Source organism: Pomacea canaliculata, linkage group LG13 (assembly GCF_003073045.1).
Source record: "Pomacea canaliculata isolate SZHN2017 linkage group LG13, ASM307304v1, whole genome shotgun sequence".
Lineage (NCBI taxonomy): Eukaryota > Metazoa > Mollusca > Gastropoda > Architaenioglossa > Ampullariidae > Pomacea > Pomacea canaliculata.
The window spans coordinates 22,619,454-22,634,547 of record NC_037602.1 but is presented as its reverse complement, the minus strand read 5'-3'; the positions used below and the strand labels follow the sequence as shown (position 1 = coordinate 22,634,547).

General features: G+C 37.5%; 2 protein-coding genes across 5 annotated transcripts; one reads left to right on the top strand and one right to left on the bottom strand.

Moving 5' to 3' along the window:
- Nucleotides 1-754: 754 nt before the first annotated feature.
- LOC112554300 (neugrin-like) lies at nt 755-4,207 on the bottom strand. The gene is made up of 3 exons (XM_025222028.1): nt 3,888-4,207; nt 1,697-1,918; nt 755-1,362 (listed from the first exon to the last, which is right to left on the bottom strand). Exons 1-3 carry the CDS (start codon nt 4,127-4,129, stop codon nt 903-905), a joined length of 924 nt encoding a protein of 307 aa, XP_025077813.1. The 5' UTR covers nt 4,130-4,207; the 3' UTR covers nt 755-902.
- Nucleotides 4,183-14,167, top strand: LOC112554299 (m7GpppN-mRNA hydrolase-like). 4 transcript variants are annotated; one of them, XM_025222025.1, is made up of 9 exons: nt 4,183-4,357; nt 4,590-4,741; nt 6,356-6,483; nt 7,280-7,378; nt 7,627-7,779; nt 8,350-8,462; nt 10,611-10,869; nt 11,536-11,584; nt 11,815-14,167. In XM_025222025.1, exons 1-9 carry the CDS (start codon nt 4,278-4,280, stop codon nt 11,940-11,942), a joined length of 1,161 nt encoding a protein of 386 aa, XP_025077810.1. In that variant the 5' UTR covers nt 4,183-4,277; the 3' UTR covers nt 11,943-14,167. The 4 variants fall into 4 exon arrangements, with proteins under 4 accessions (XP_025077810.1, XP_025077811.1, XP_025077812.1 ...); XM_025222026.1 differs by having other exon boundaries at nt 11,465-11,584; nt 13,317-13,453; XM_025222027.1 differs by having other exon boundaries at nt 11,465-11,584; nt 11,815-11,929.
- Nucleotides 14,168-15,094: the final 927 nt, after the last annotated feature.

Sequence of the window (15,094 nt, the reverse complement as noted above, 5' to 3'; positions counted from 1 at the left end):
TAAATGATTATCAGTTAGAAGGAAGAACACTCAGACCGGGGACTGATCTCATATTGCACTGATCATAGATCAAGAGAGTGAAAGAAAAGTGTAAATATGTATAAATGTAATTGAATTCACTGAACTGTTCAATTGAAGATTTTAGGCTGAAATGAAGTGTTTATAATTTTGACTCACCAAGGTGTATGTGCCATGTGTTTCACACCCCTCCCTTTTCTGTTCATCCGTCCACCTGTAGTTTCCATGCTGTGTTTGGTGTATGTTTCAAATGTGTTTTAAATATTGATAGGAATTGAATTCTGTTAGAAAGGTATGTTTCATATTTTACATAAGTCCTTCATCCAGGAAACTAATATGAACTAAACAGCCAAAAAAGGAATCGTCTTTGTTGGACATGGCAGTTCTTGTCTCCATTGTTTCTGTGCATGTTGTAAGCTATCTGTTCCTGCACATGAAGAGGGCAGTTCTTTTCTCTTTCTATTGCTGTGCATGATGGTAGTCTTTTTCTTTATCATTTCTGCCCCACTGCAGCTTCCATCCACTGACATCACTTTGTGAAGATGCTCTCAGCCAAAAATAATGCAAGTCAACACCTATTTCAATAAGTGAGGATAGTATTAAATGGAATCTGTGAAGAAAAATTATTGTCTATTTATATAACAAGTCAAGGTTATATCAATCTATTTTTGAAAGGTATACGTACAGTACATGCATACTTACACATTTCTGAAAAATCTAGCAAGAATCAAATGTGTTCTGTTTACTCCTTCATTTTTATTGAAGATGAAGTGAAATTACCCACAATGAATCACTTCATGACTTTGGAAAATATGTACATGTTTACAAAATTGTACCTGCTGAGACATGCACACTACACTTTGAGAAAAAAGTAAAAAAAGAACTCATGCATGATGACTATGCTCTGTCAAACTAGTTGAGTCCATCAAGAGGCTTAGAATGTCTATCACCGTGTGACAGCTTAAACCTGTCAGAATTTTCGATTTTGTATCCAAAATAAGAAAGTCTTTAATATGTTTTTGCACTAGATTTTGTTGCTGCTTACTCTGCTGGTGACAGATGTTCTTCTCTTGCTGTCTTTCTGGGACTGATGCAGCCACAATGGCCTCAAATGCACCTAGTTTTCTTTTTCTCTGCTGAGTGTTTGAACATATTCTTTGTTCTGCTTGACAAGGTCTTGGAAGATGACTGGCTCCTGCCGCATTAATCATTAGTGGGACTTGATTGAGGGAATGCTGGTAGGAGCCAACATCTACTGGACCTCCTTGTAGCTGCAGCGTATCTTTCAGTTGCTGCCAGTTTCTCAGGACATTCTTGTCATGTTTCACAATATCTTCTTGGGACCTGAAACAAAGACCACATGGCAGGTGCAATAAAAAAACATTAGCTTTTACAATTGTTTTACAGACCATTAAAAAAAGCATCAATGTTTGGCAATAGCCAAATCAATGTTTTCAATCATATTAGGAAAAAAATACACAGTTTTAATATCTTCTGATGCTGGATACAACTTTGATATCCTCTGACTGCAGCATTCATTGTGATTAAAGAAAGATGGTACCTTTGATTACATAAAAATATGCACTCGTACTTTCATCATACCTGCAGCTTAACCCAAGTCTACACAACTAATATAAATAATATTTTGTGTTTTAACATGCACTGTCATAGTTCATACCGAGGCAGGTATCGGCTCTTGAGAAGTAGGATGACACCTTTCTTGGTGACAGGAAAATGCTCCGCTAAGATTTCTGGAGTCCACTCGTCTGGAAACTGCTGGTTCAGATAGCATATTTGCTCTTTGGCTGCCCATGTTAGTAAGTTGACTTCGCGACGCTCTTTGAAATACTTGCGCTGTATTATTTTCTTTTTCAGCCATTCTTGCTGGCGTTTGAGTCCACTTAAGTCAGGAGAAAGAAATGAAATTTCTGAAAGCCATTGTAAGACTTTGTCTCTTTTACATTATGATGGTGACAATCTACCATGATAGAGTTACATACAGTGATCAAGATGTTAATTCAGATGAATTATGAAAATATCAAACATATACTATAAGGCTATCAAGAAGCTTTGTCATTCAAGTCTTTAGTTTAGTCCTTGTTACTCCTCGAGGAGCATAGGGCCTCAATTCAAGTCTTTGCATGATGGTAAAAGAAGGATTTAACTAGGTGCCGTGACCACTGCTATCAAGAACAGTCTACACAATGCTAGTCCTTTTTAACCCCCTTTCCCCTTTATTGCTACTTCCCTACTCATCTTCCTCTGTGGAATCATGACACTATACAAGTTCTTGTGTTCTTGTTTCAAGTGCTAAAAGTACGCTCCTTATGAGTGCGAGTACCACAGACGTGTATAGGTGGACTGCTGTCTGTCTGTCGAGACCAACACTTAGCCGCTTGCGAAGTTCTCCGCTGTTAGTCTTGGCGGGCTTAAACAATAAATGTGACTAAACCGGAGGCTTTGTACTCACCTGCCTTGTTTTAGTAGTTAACTGGAAAAAATTGTCTGCCAGCAGTCCCAGTAATACAAGTTCGTGGTGAGTACAAATGTATGTACTATATAGTTCTACTTCAAGCAATTTTTATTTGAGTATGTGTTTGGTAAACACTTTGCATTTTAGGTACAAATTCATCAAACAGAAGGGAATAGAGGTGAGTAGATTAAAGAGAGGTGAACTGTGTGCTTTAACAGAATGACTGGTATTAATTTCTTATTTTTACATCCACTAAAATTAGGCCTAGCAGATAAGCACTGATTGTGTGCCCCTTAAGTAAAGTGTTTGTGATTGTTTTGTAGGGGGTGTGCATATGTGAAGTCCTTGGATTGTCAGCATCATTGATCTAGATCATATCATTCATATAAACTGTGTGTGTACATGATTTTTTTTGGTTAATTGTACAAAGAATGTGCATTAACATTTGAAATGTGCCAATGTGATCTGGTGTCCATTCCTAATAAAGGGCAACTGATATTAGGAGAAAGCATACAAAAGCAGGCAACTAAATTGCTAGAAGAATGTAGAAATTTGTCGTATTCCAATAGACTGAAGTAATTAAGACTCCCCTCTCTGATGGGAAGAATCAGGGGAGACTTTATTCTGATGTTTAAGATATTTCATGGTTGTGATGACATGTATATGTATTTTTCTTCTTACCACAAACTAAGATTTCTAGAAATTTTGATAAAAATGTTTATAATCAGACATCGAGAATGTAGAACTACTAAACACAAAATGACCTAATGTTATTTTTCACAAAGAGTTGCTGCTAACTGAAACTCACTTCCAGCAAAAATGTTGATGGCCCCACAACAAAAGTCAATTTGTCCCAGCTAGGTCCATTTCGTCCCAAGACTGAAAAGTCAAATCAACCCAAACCCAAATAACGAATCGATCACTGATGAAACAAGTAGCTATTAACGTTAAATATTATCAAAAGATATGCCTGCCTATTTTATGTGATAAGTTCTACTATTTTACTTTAAACTCCTTGCAATATACATGATATCTTACAATGTAAACGTAATTTTCTTTGATTTTGTCATTTTATTGTAAACTTTTATTTTGACCTTTTTAGACGAAATGGACCTAACTGGGACAAATTGACTTTTGTGAGGCGAAATGACCGGCTTCCCGCTAATATGGAATATGCACCAAATCTGAATACCTTCAAGAACTGTATCGGTAAATTTATGGATATTTTAGAGTTTTGTGGATAATAAAGTATGTTTGTGACACACGGACCCTGCCAGGGCACATTAAACAGTCCGCAACGCATAGACAATGATAGCCCTTCCCTACTGCTGCTACTAATTTTCACAGTTTAAAGCCCCTTAATTAATCAGCTTCATACGCTAAATTCAACTTCTACCTTTGTATGAGAGTTTCGGTGTCTCTTCTTAATTGTTTTCCAGAAGTCAAGATTCGACCTTCGCGATTAAAGAAATCTTCGATAGCTTCCACATTTTCAAGTTCATCTTTAACAGCAAAATGGTCAGCTTTGCTGATCTGGAATGACACTCCTTTGCCTCTCCCTCTACTGTAGGGAGATTTCGAGAAAAAAGTGACAAGTTTAGGCAAAGTTTGTACAAGATTTCTGAGATTAAGTGCCATGTCTCACATGGGTTTCACCACGAACTTCAGGGACGTGCACAGGCCGCCATGTTGGGCAGTGAGAGTTGTCGGCCCTGACTATGGCTGCCCGTGCAGTCGCCACACACTTGCATGACCCGTGTCTTTGTCAACGATGTTACTCTAAATAATGGATAAACCACAACAATCAGATGCATCATTTGCTCAGACAACTGATATTCCGAGTTATGTCCTAGATGATTTGTGCAGGTCTGTGCCCAATCTCAGTCTTATATTCACAAGTTATCGGTATGGAGAGGGATGACGAACTATCAACATTTGCCAAAATGCTGCCTCAGTACAACGTAAAACGTAGTTTTTGCTTTATTGTTTTTATTTACATGTGTTTAATGCTTGTACTTTTTCAGATTTAAACAAATCACAACTCATTTATTTAGGCAACGTTTCCCTTTGGTAATTCTTGCTAATTAATCCTCTTCAGCCGATTTATTATCAACCTGCCTGACGAAGAGCAACAAGATTTTATACGTATTTTCTTTGCCATTGAACAAGCGCACTGGTTCTATTTGGACTTTTACTGTTCAGAACGACCAGAGCTAAAAAATTGTGGAATCAAAGAATTTTCTCTGCAAAGTATCCTTCTATTCTTATCATGCCGTTCAAAGTGTTCAGTATTTTCCTTCCTCTAGTGTCTATTTCCTCATAAATAAATATTTGCATTTATTAGTTGCCTTACAGCATCTGCAACAGGAAGAGTTTTCAACAGCACTGCCAACTTGTTCAACTGGGATATATTTTGGATGCAATCTAGGCTGTTATGAACATGTGGACCAATCTAGGAAGGGCTTTTCAGCAAGGGTGAATGCTGTTGTCGCACATCTGAAGAGGGAAAACAGAAGAGCGTGGTGCTTTGTTGTGATTGCCAAACAGTCTTTGGGGGAGGGGGAAACCTTTCTTTTCATTAAACACCTTATATGGTCACTAGTCCACTCAACCTAGGATTACAGACAGACAAATGTTCTAAAACAACACCTCAGCATCTTTTGATATTATCAAGATAAAGAGAAAGAGCAGAGTGCAGACTCTTGATGGATTTGGTTGACTTAAAGAACTATATAGTATGACCTGTCTTCAGCTTGCTGTGGTCCTGGGTGTTGTCTGTTAATGGGGTTTCTGGGACCGGACAACTTACCACTTTTAAGAATCCAAGTATTTGTCTCTGCGAAATGCCAGCAGTTCACCTTATGATCTGTTTTACAACCACCTGCTACTTTTGGAGTCTATCTGTGCAGTTAATTGATAACCACTGATCATTAGATGTGATAAACCAGTGAATTCAAAACAAGTCTCTTGTTTTGTGGCCATGTGTAGGTGCCACATGTGATAGGATGAGGAAGAAAACACAAGCTTGCAGATTCCTACAGTTTCCTTGCACTTTCCTCTTTTAAGATTACCTTCTTGATTTTTTTTGTTAGGCTTATAAGTAAAATATGTTGCATGTCTTGAAGTTGTTAGGTATATATGTAGTCACTAATTTCATCCCCAGTTCATAGACTTTTATTGTTGTTAAATTACTAGCTTATATATTTAATATATCTAGAAGTTGTTAGGATTGCATATTTAATATGTTACATATCTAGACGTTGGCGTTACATTAACCCTTCATATCAAGCAGCACTTTTTGTGTGTGAGGGGTGTTTTATCAAATGACAGCTGACCAGTGTGTTTCATTTGACACACTTGTTTACATACAATACTTCAGCAAAGGAATGTTGTACTGTTAAGGACAGAGATAACTAGCAGCTTTTGTCACTAGTGGTTGAGTCAACACTCGGTAGTGGTCATGTCATGTGTGGTTGAGTTGAAGTGGTCAATCTGACCAACCTCTTGAATGCACTTCAGAAACCATGATCATAAATGGCTGATGAATATCTTATTAAATACCTAGGTGTTAAGGAGAAGGAACGTTAACTGGTAAGTTCTTGTACTTGTGTTGATATTTGCTCTGTGTGAGACCTGTGGATTATTTCTGTTATTGTTAGTGGAAACATTAACTGATTTCTACATTCATTCTAGGCAGCAACCCTAACCCTGATGGATGAGTGATTCTTTGTTCCTCTTCCAATTCTGTCATCTGTTTGACATTAAAAAAATATGTTATTATTGAAAACAATAAAAATTTCTAATATTGCCTGTCACCAGTGTTTGTGCTTCTGAATGTTTCTCAAAACCTTAACTGTTGATCAGTATTAAGGCACATTCCAGCCCTGAAGATTTATGCTGCGGAGCATGAGAAGTACCTTGAAGAATGGCGTGCATACAAGATGGCTGTCCCCACCTATGGTGCTATTCTTCTGACTCCAGATTTTAAACATGTAAGGTTCCTGTGACAGTTGTTAGTTACTCTGCTTTAACACATCAGTTAACCTTGTAATACAGATGTCAGTTATTTTACTGTAACTCGTCAGATAACCTTTAATACAGATGCAAGGAATATCATTGTTTGAACAGTCAGAATGACAGCATAGGAGACGACTTTAATATGTAAGTCATAAGTCCCCACACTGCTTCCCTAAAATTGGAGGTCTGGCATTCATCTTTGAACTACAATACTGATATTCTGTAGATTTGTTTTATTTATAATATTGTGGTACAATCCACTCAAGAGAAGGTCTAGGAGAAAAAAAATCATGTTAACAAATTTTTTGTGTTTGCAAAAAAAAAATCATTAAGTTGGCAAAATGGTTAGTGTCATAAAAGCATATGAATTATAATAAAACACAGTAGGTGACACAGTATGCATCCTAGAAATGAACAGCACTTTGTCGTGTTCTTGACTTTGCAGTGTTGATCATTGTGTTGTGTTGCAAAAGTCTTACAGCATTAGTAAAAGTTTTGTGCTAGTTTACCACTCCTGCTATTAAATGAGATGTTTTTTTGGTTGTGTTCTTTGTAGCAATATTTGACAAGACATTTATTCAAGCTGAATAACCTTTTAAATATATGAACTTGCCCATGTTAGTCATTTTAAAATAGTAGAACAAAACAATTTTTTAGATAGGAAAATGCACAGCAACCCTGTCATAGGACATATTTAAGCATCAGGTGAAATGTTTTATGAAGCAGTCATTTGTAAAAGGGATGTTCACATAATGTATTTTCTGTGCTCAGTGCCTGCTTGCTCAGGGTTTCTTTACAAAGTCTAGCTGGGGCTTTCCAAAGGGCAAAGTCAATGAAGCTGAATCTCCTGTTGAATGTGCGATTCGTGAGGTGAGCAGTTTTTATTCATCAAGGATTTTTATTGCCAGGTTGTCAAAGTGCACAGCATCATCATGGTTTTCTGTATTAACCATGCAAGGTCATTGATAGCCCTTTGTATCATTTTTACTGTCAGAAAGAAGTAGAGAATGTGTGACCATTATCTTAAAAGATAGTCTTTCAAACAAGAAATATGAAAATACAGCATAACAGATGTTTCAAGAGGCCTGCATAAGTTATGTTTCTGACGATTTTTTCAGGTATTTGAAGAGACGGGCTTGGATGTTAAATCACTCATCAAAGCAGACCAGTATGTTGAAACTCGTATGAATGACCAGCTGATTCGACTGTTTATCATCCCTGGTGTTGCCCATGATACAAGGTTTCAGCCACAAACACGAAAAGAGATTCGGGTACGTGTGTTAACATGAATGTGAATATGACTTTGTCTGACATGGACAAGTTCTCTGACCACATTTCTAACTTACAGATGTTTCTGCCTTACAGTCTTAATGAGGAGGAGGTGGATCATAATGACAATACTTTATGCTTAGTACTTAAATTAGTAATTACATGGTGTGTGTAGTCTTGTACATAGTTGACTTTTGCTAAATGGCTTAGCCTAAGATCTTAAGGCCATCTGTACATGGTATTAAAGAACCTACTAAATGGAAGATGCTGCTCTCAGACTGCTTATGACTATTTTTGCCACATGAATTGCTTTTTGAACTTAGTAGAAAATATATGTTTTATGCCATCACTCAGGCATTTTATATGCCACCCAGTTTTGACACTGTCACTGGGGATAACTGAAATCCCATGAAAACTGAAAATAACCAGGTATAGACTGAGAAGGTTAGACTAAGGATCAATTAAGAAATGGCTATATCATACTAAATTAACCATAGTATTTATATGATATCGTTAGCTATGGTTTTTCTCTGCGTATAAAATTTAAAGTAATTTCAATATGGTTCTGTCAGGAACTGAAGTGGTTCCCAGTCGATGCTCTTCCTATCCATAAGCGGGATACTACAGCTAAAATACAGCTGAACATGGGAGCCAACAGTTTCTTCATGGTCATACCATTTATTAAGTGAGTCACAGAGGACATGATTCAGGGTTGCACTATTTATTAACTGCACACATAATGATCATACCAATTATTATAAAAGTTACAGAAATCATGATACGTGGTCAGCCATTTATCATGTAGGGGTAGGAGTTCTTTCTTCTGGGGACAGATTTCCATCTTCAGAAAAAATCTCAGGACAGAATTGGGATGGAAAGTAAAATTTAAAATTTTGACTGATTACCAAGGGGCATGACTATGAATCACAGAGCGATAATTCATCATATCAAACAATACCATATGCCAGGGGTAATAGATTTCACTTAAGTCCAATGCGGAAACGGATGTTGCTGGATTTATAAAAATTTGATTATGCGGTTTGTCATCCAAAATGCGAATCTTTAACAAAGACAACTTTTCCATAGCTCTCAAAGTTGACGATACTGGCAATAAATGGAGGTGGGAATGGCTTCTCGAAGAAGATACTGCAAAAAGAAAATTTGAAACTTGGCTTCGTAAGATCGGTGTTTGTGGGGAAGCTTGGTGGGTGCTATTACTAGTATATTTCCCTTCGTTATTTCTAAGAATTGGGTAATATTAATACAGTTTTTAGTGGAATAACAAATTGTGAAGTGTAAATCATAGTTAATGTTCAGTATTGTTGAAATGCACATTAACACCGAACACACTCCCCAAGTTATGATTGCCCATTGGGATTTATAAAGTTAGTCACTTGTCAATATTGTGAACCATCGAAGGCATTGTATGGCTTGTAATATGTGTGTTAAAACAGTGAAACACATTTGTGACCATATATATCATATAATGTTATATGCTATGCAACTCAAAAAGTTTTCAGTCCCAGCAAAATTTGTGGCTCCCACCCATGATTATGTTAGTGACAGAGGAAATGATTCTAATTTGCAAGGGTGTGTGGATAAGCAATCCATGAAGGTTGTGTGCAGAAAAGCAGTCCATGAATGTGGTATGTAAATAAGCATCCATGAATGTGGTGTGTGAATAAGCATATATGAATGTGGTGTGTGTATAAGCATAAATGTGTGTGGAAGGTGGTGCAGGAATGTGAAGGAAAGAAAGCAAAAGAGACTGTGTACAGGTCTCTTGTTGAGAGAATCCTCTCATTTAACATCGCTGCCTGGTATGGTTACCTCCTCGTCAAAGACAAGGCAAGGCTGGCCAGAGTCATCCACCAGGCAAATAAAATTATTGGTAAATCACAACTGCCATTTTCTGACTTGTACCTTCATGCAGTCAGAAAGATGGCATACAACATCATTTCGGACCCAACGCACCCTCTCCATCCCAACTTCCAGCTGTTGCCCTCAGGCAGGCGCTATAAAGTGCCACGTGTACGAAAAGCTGCCTACCAGAGGTCCTTCGTGCCAGCAGCCATCACCATCCTAAATAAAGGCACAAGGACTCAGGAGGAATCAAACACAGTCTGAAGAGAAGAGGGTGCTGACATCCATTATCAGCCATCACCTTGTTGAATGTGCGCTCCCTTTCGAACAAACAAGACGAGCTCTCTGCGCTCAATCTAAATAATGATATGCAGGGATTTGTGTCGCAGGCCAATAGATGACATAGATTACAATTTGTAATGTTTGCCTGCAGGTGATGAACAGATAGTAGTTATTATGTGTGCGTTAGATGTCTGTATGAGTATGTATGCCTGCCCATGTGAGCAAAAGAAAAATTTCTGTCTTGGGTCTCCTAGACAGACAATAAAGTCTGATTTGATTTGGTTTTGAAAATCTATTAGAAGAACAAGATTACTCATTTATTACTGTTAAAAACATTTTGTAACCTTAGAAAACTTGAGAAGCCATGTGATGAAAACCAATTATAAAAATAGAAATCTGCTTAGAGTGTTACACATTTTAATCATGACTCCTTGTGTTAAAATCTGGAAATAATATTGCAATATGTATGATATTTAAGCAAAATAAAATGGGAGGGGAGATTAATAGATGCTATTCATGTTAGATTTGACTACTTCATAATTATAAGTAGCTGAAATATGAGAATTTTTTTTAATTACTGTCTGTGAACAACTGTCTTGTACATGCACACCTATTTTGCCTGTGCATCTTGTGCACTGGCAGAGGGCTCATACATGTGCATTGATCATGCCTGCTTGTATGTTGACAGAGGTCTTCGTCGATGGATCAGTAAAGCATCAGGCCAGCACCATCCAGACAAAGCCGGATCCGATAGTAAAAGCAGGGGAACCAAGGGGGAAGAAGGACATGATGGAAAACAGAAACGTCAACAGAACAGGCCTGGCCCACAGGGCGACGCACCCACAGCTAGAGAACTGCCAAGTGGTAAACAGAATCAAACAGCCAGAAGTGCACCAGAAAAACTCAAGAAGCCTGAGCAATCACAACAAAAACAGTTTCAGATACTGGTGAGTATGAAGGATGGATGGGGCATAAATATGTAGGTATTGAGACACGCATGAAATTGGTTATAGTTATGTAAGCAACATTGCGTAGAGATGTGCATGAACAAGTGCATAGTTGTGTGCATAGTTGGGTGTGGAGACATGCATGAACATATGGGTGTTGTGACTGTGAACATGTGGGTGTGGTGACATGCATAGTTGTATGCATGAACATATATGGAATCATGCATAAACATGTGGGTGTGGAACTATGCTTAACAGTGGGTATAGTTATGTGTGCAAACATGGATATGGAGACATGTATAAATGTGTTGGTATAGACCTATGCACAAACATGCGGGTGTGGTGACTGGACATGAACATGTGGGTGTGGAACTAAGCATGAGATTGGTTATAGTTATGCATGCAAACATGCGGGTGTGGAACCATGCATAAACATGGTATAGTTGTGTAAATGAACATGTGGAGTAACTGTAACGTGTGGTATGATTGTGTGTATGAAGTGACTGCATGAACATGTGAAGTGACAGTGCATTTAGAACCATGCATAATGCATAAACATGCAGTCTTGAGGCATGTCATATATTTTTTCTTCCAGAATTGTGCAGGCATACAAGAATTTCAGTGTTCCAAAATACACCAGGCAGATTTAATTTGTCTATATTCCAGGTGCGTGGGGCAAGTGTAAAGAAGAGCCAAGAAGAAGATTCCAAGACAGGTGATCTTGTAAACAACATTTTCTTTTCTTGCTGCTGTTCCTTCTGTTAAGGTTTGTAAAGAGTTTTGAAAGTGTGGAAGAGATTTTGAAAAATGGAAAACAATCTTCCAAAAGTGAGAAGATTTTGGAATTTTGCCAGTAAACTCAGATTTACATTGTTTCAATGGGCATCTTTTTGATTGGTGTATACATTTATTTTCTCACCCTGATATAACATTTGTTGCTGACAGGAACCATCCAACCCTCTGACCAAAATCTGAACACCTCCTGTCTTGGAACACTTTTTGTCCAGTCTTCCTTTGCTTGTGATGAGTGGACATTTTCCCATTATTTTTGCAGTGTTATTTTCAAACTGTAAAGTGTGATTTGTTTTTATTGGTGTAGCCGGAGAGACCATTCTTCTGGTCTCCTATGTTCGTTAAGTCAACAGTACTTGTGTGTAACCAAAAAGAAGTGAGCATTGTCACCTTATCCAAAAAGTAAATTCTTGAGGATGGAGTCTTTTCTAGGGAATTATAAAATTTGGTAATACTTAAGAAGCTTATGAAAATTAGTACAAATTAAGTTGCGATATAGCAATGGGTTATGGCTGCAAAGAAACAGATTTTCCTAACGTAGTTGTGTAATGGACTAGGGCAATGTCCTCGACTGATTTGAAATACTTAAAGACAATCTTTATTATCTGTACCAGGACAAATTTTTCTTTTGCTCGCAAAAATAAGTTATAAATGTAAACATAAGATATATATATATATAACATACCCATATAATGACATTTAACACGTGCACACCTATACCCACTCACACTTACATGTAAACTTCATCCAATGCATGAACACCTCTCATTTCTAGACTTGGTCCTATCAAGGATCAATGAAGCACTGTCAATCTTCAAATATATGAGTGGTGATAAAAGTGAAAAATGATCAAATTGGAAAAATGATTCCTATCCTTGTGACAGATTAGTCAGTGGTGGTAAGGGAGATAATAAAAAGTGTGACATCTGTATTGGACAGTCACACAGTTGTCTCACTGCAGGCCCATCAAATCACGATGCTACTAAACAAACATCATCTGGAAAATTATGACAGGCTTCAACAGTACAGCCATCAGGAGAGAGTTTTTGGCATTTCTTAAGATGAGAGTTTCTTTTAACCTGAAGATGAAAACCCTGATCAGTCAACAGGTCTAGGCGAGAATTTATGAGTATCTTAATGTAAGAGTACATGTACCAGGAGCCTATGTGGACACATGACAATGCTACAATTTTGCTAACCATTCCCTTCGGTTTCCCACCTTAGGCTCTCTTGTCTTGGTTTTGTATGTCAGTTGAGCTCGGCTGGGTTTGTGCAGATCAGAAATAATCTTTCATGATGATGTTGATAGCACTGTAGAATAAGCTCTTTTCAACACAAACCTGCCAGTAAAATGTATGGACAATGCCACTATCATTTCTGTCCTGCCCCTATGCCTATCCATCTTAGATTGAGTGGTCAGTTGAAATCATGTTACATTTGTGTAGACTAAAGACTTTGGTTTTGTTTCTTAAGATGATGATTTTTTTTTGTTTTTGCACTCTACCTACTACTATCACATAATTTGTATAAATGAAGTCCCTAAGGCCCTTTAGAGTTTGCAAATTTATTTTAAAAAAGTTATCATCACAAACATCATGTCATTCACTGGCCTCTTATGACTATCATGCTTAAAATAAATGTTTGTAACTTCCTAGGGAAGTCCAAGACAAAATATGACAAGACTGGCAATGGAGGCAAACTGCGTTTGGATGAATTCCATTCTAAGGCTCTTCTAAACTTCAAGTTTGATGTGGAAAGTGTCATGGGTTGCCTGCAGTGGTGAAAATAAACACAACATGTAAAAACGTACTGAATCAAACTTCAAAATGGTCATACTGCCATGTGGATGCATGTTGCTAGACAAGCAGCATGTGACTCAGTGTGTGCAATGATACAAACATTAACAAATATGCACGTTATAGCAAACCAGTCATGTACAGAAAAAAATGATGCCTTCTTATTAAGTAGTTTGAAAACTTTACAATGGATCTCGATAGGTAAAAATTATTTGAGAAAGAATGTATGTCATGGAGGAAATTTTGGAGTTCTTGAATATTTAGTAAATCTTGAACAAGTTTAGTAGTATATTCCTTGCTACACCTCGAGGAGCATAGGGCCGCTACACATGTAGAGAGTATTTTGGCAGTGCCAGCAACATATGACTACCTGAGGTCAATGTTTGCAAAGATGCAGTCAAACACAGCCTATTTTGTAAAATTAGACTAAGCTTTTCATCAAACAGCACAGTTTGTGATAGTACATTAAAAATTCTCAGTCAAAGTTGCAAGGGTTAATATGCTTACAGGACTTCAAGAATGCTTGTGACCAGCGCATGTAACTCTGCATGTAGGTTATGGTGTGGAGGGTTGCATCTGTATGTGCCATCTTCCGTTGCAATTATGTTGACAAAATTACTGTATAGTTTTCTTTCTTAAGTGCAAGTGATGTTTTGGTGTGAAATGTGGACCTGTGCACTTTACTAAATATACTTGTTATTGGAATTACATGCAGTCTCAGTAGTATTTTTTTCAGTTGTGCTATGGAGAGGAATAAAAGAGGGACTGAACGTGGGTTAGGTAAATTTTTCTATTGTTGACAGAAATTGTCATTAAAGAAAAATATGCCAACTTCAGGGCTGATTCACTCCTGTACATACTGTAAATAATTTAACATCTTTAGTAAACAAAACTTAAGGAACACTATCGTTTGAGTTGAAGCAAGTGCCTTGCATTTGATGCCCATAATTTATATTTCACAGAACTGTAATATTAAGCGTAACATACAAGTTACAGGCCCTCTGCTTGGCAGGTTTGCAAAGACAATATTATATACATGACCCTAAGCGGCATATGTTCTTCAGATGTGGGTCAACATGTTTGCCCCCTGTAGTGAAGTGATAGACCTGTACTAGTTGCCTGCCTTGCTAGCTGCTGGATCCTCGGGTAAACTACAGACAGCCATTATCGGAAATTTCAGCGGTGGTCCACAGTGGTCACCATCTAGCCAGTGTGTGACGCAGTCCAAGAGTGTGACAAGACCATTGTCTGCGTTTGTCAGGGCAGGGATTTTCTGTCCTTGATTCCGCAGAAGATGCCTCACAAACCTTGACACATCTGACATTATATGAATGAAGAATTCTGAGTCTGTGACCACCATGCCTGTATTTTCTGCGAGTAGATTAGAACTTTAATCCATGATGAAGGACTTGTAGGTTGGACCCTGACTTTTCACAGCTTATGGTAACAATTTAGTGACAATTATTATTTAGAAAGTGAGGTCAGGTTATAGTCCTGAGCCCTTAATTTGTAAATATTTTAGGATCTTAGTGTAAAAGTGTGCAAGTAGATTCTTTTTCGTGTTATGTAAAATGATTGTTGTAGAATTTATTGGAATGATTTGCTGGCTATGTAATTTGAAGTGAATCTATTGTGTT

Coding starts and splice junctions, on each gene's coding strand:
- LOC112554300 (XM_025222028.1), bottom strand. CDS start 4,129: ATGGCACTTAATCTCAGAAATCTTGTACAAACTTTGCCTAAACTTGTC. Junction 1,919..3,887: donor ACCGAAACTCTCATACAAAG/GTAGAAGTTGAA, acceptor TCCTGACTTAAG/TGGACTCAAACGCCAGCAAG. Junction 1,363..1,696: donor AAGAGCCGATACCTGCCTCG/GTATGAACTATG, acceptor TCTTTGTTTCAG/GTCCCAAGAAGATATTGTGA.
- LOC112554299 (XM_025222025.1), top strand. CDS start 4,278: ATGGATAAACCACAACAATCAGATGCATCATTTGCTCAGACAACTGAT. Junction 6,484..7,279: donor TGACTCCAGATTTTAAACAT/GTAAGGTTCCTG, acceptor TTCTGTGCTCAG/TGCCTGCTTGCTCAGGGTTT. Junction 8,463..10,610: donor ATGGTCATACCATTTATTAA/GTGAGTCACAGA, acceptor GTATGTTGACAG/AGGTCTTCGTCGATGGATCA.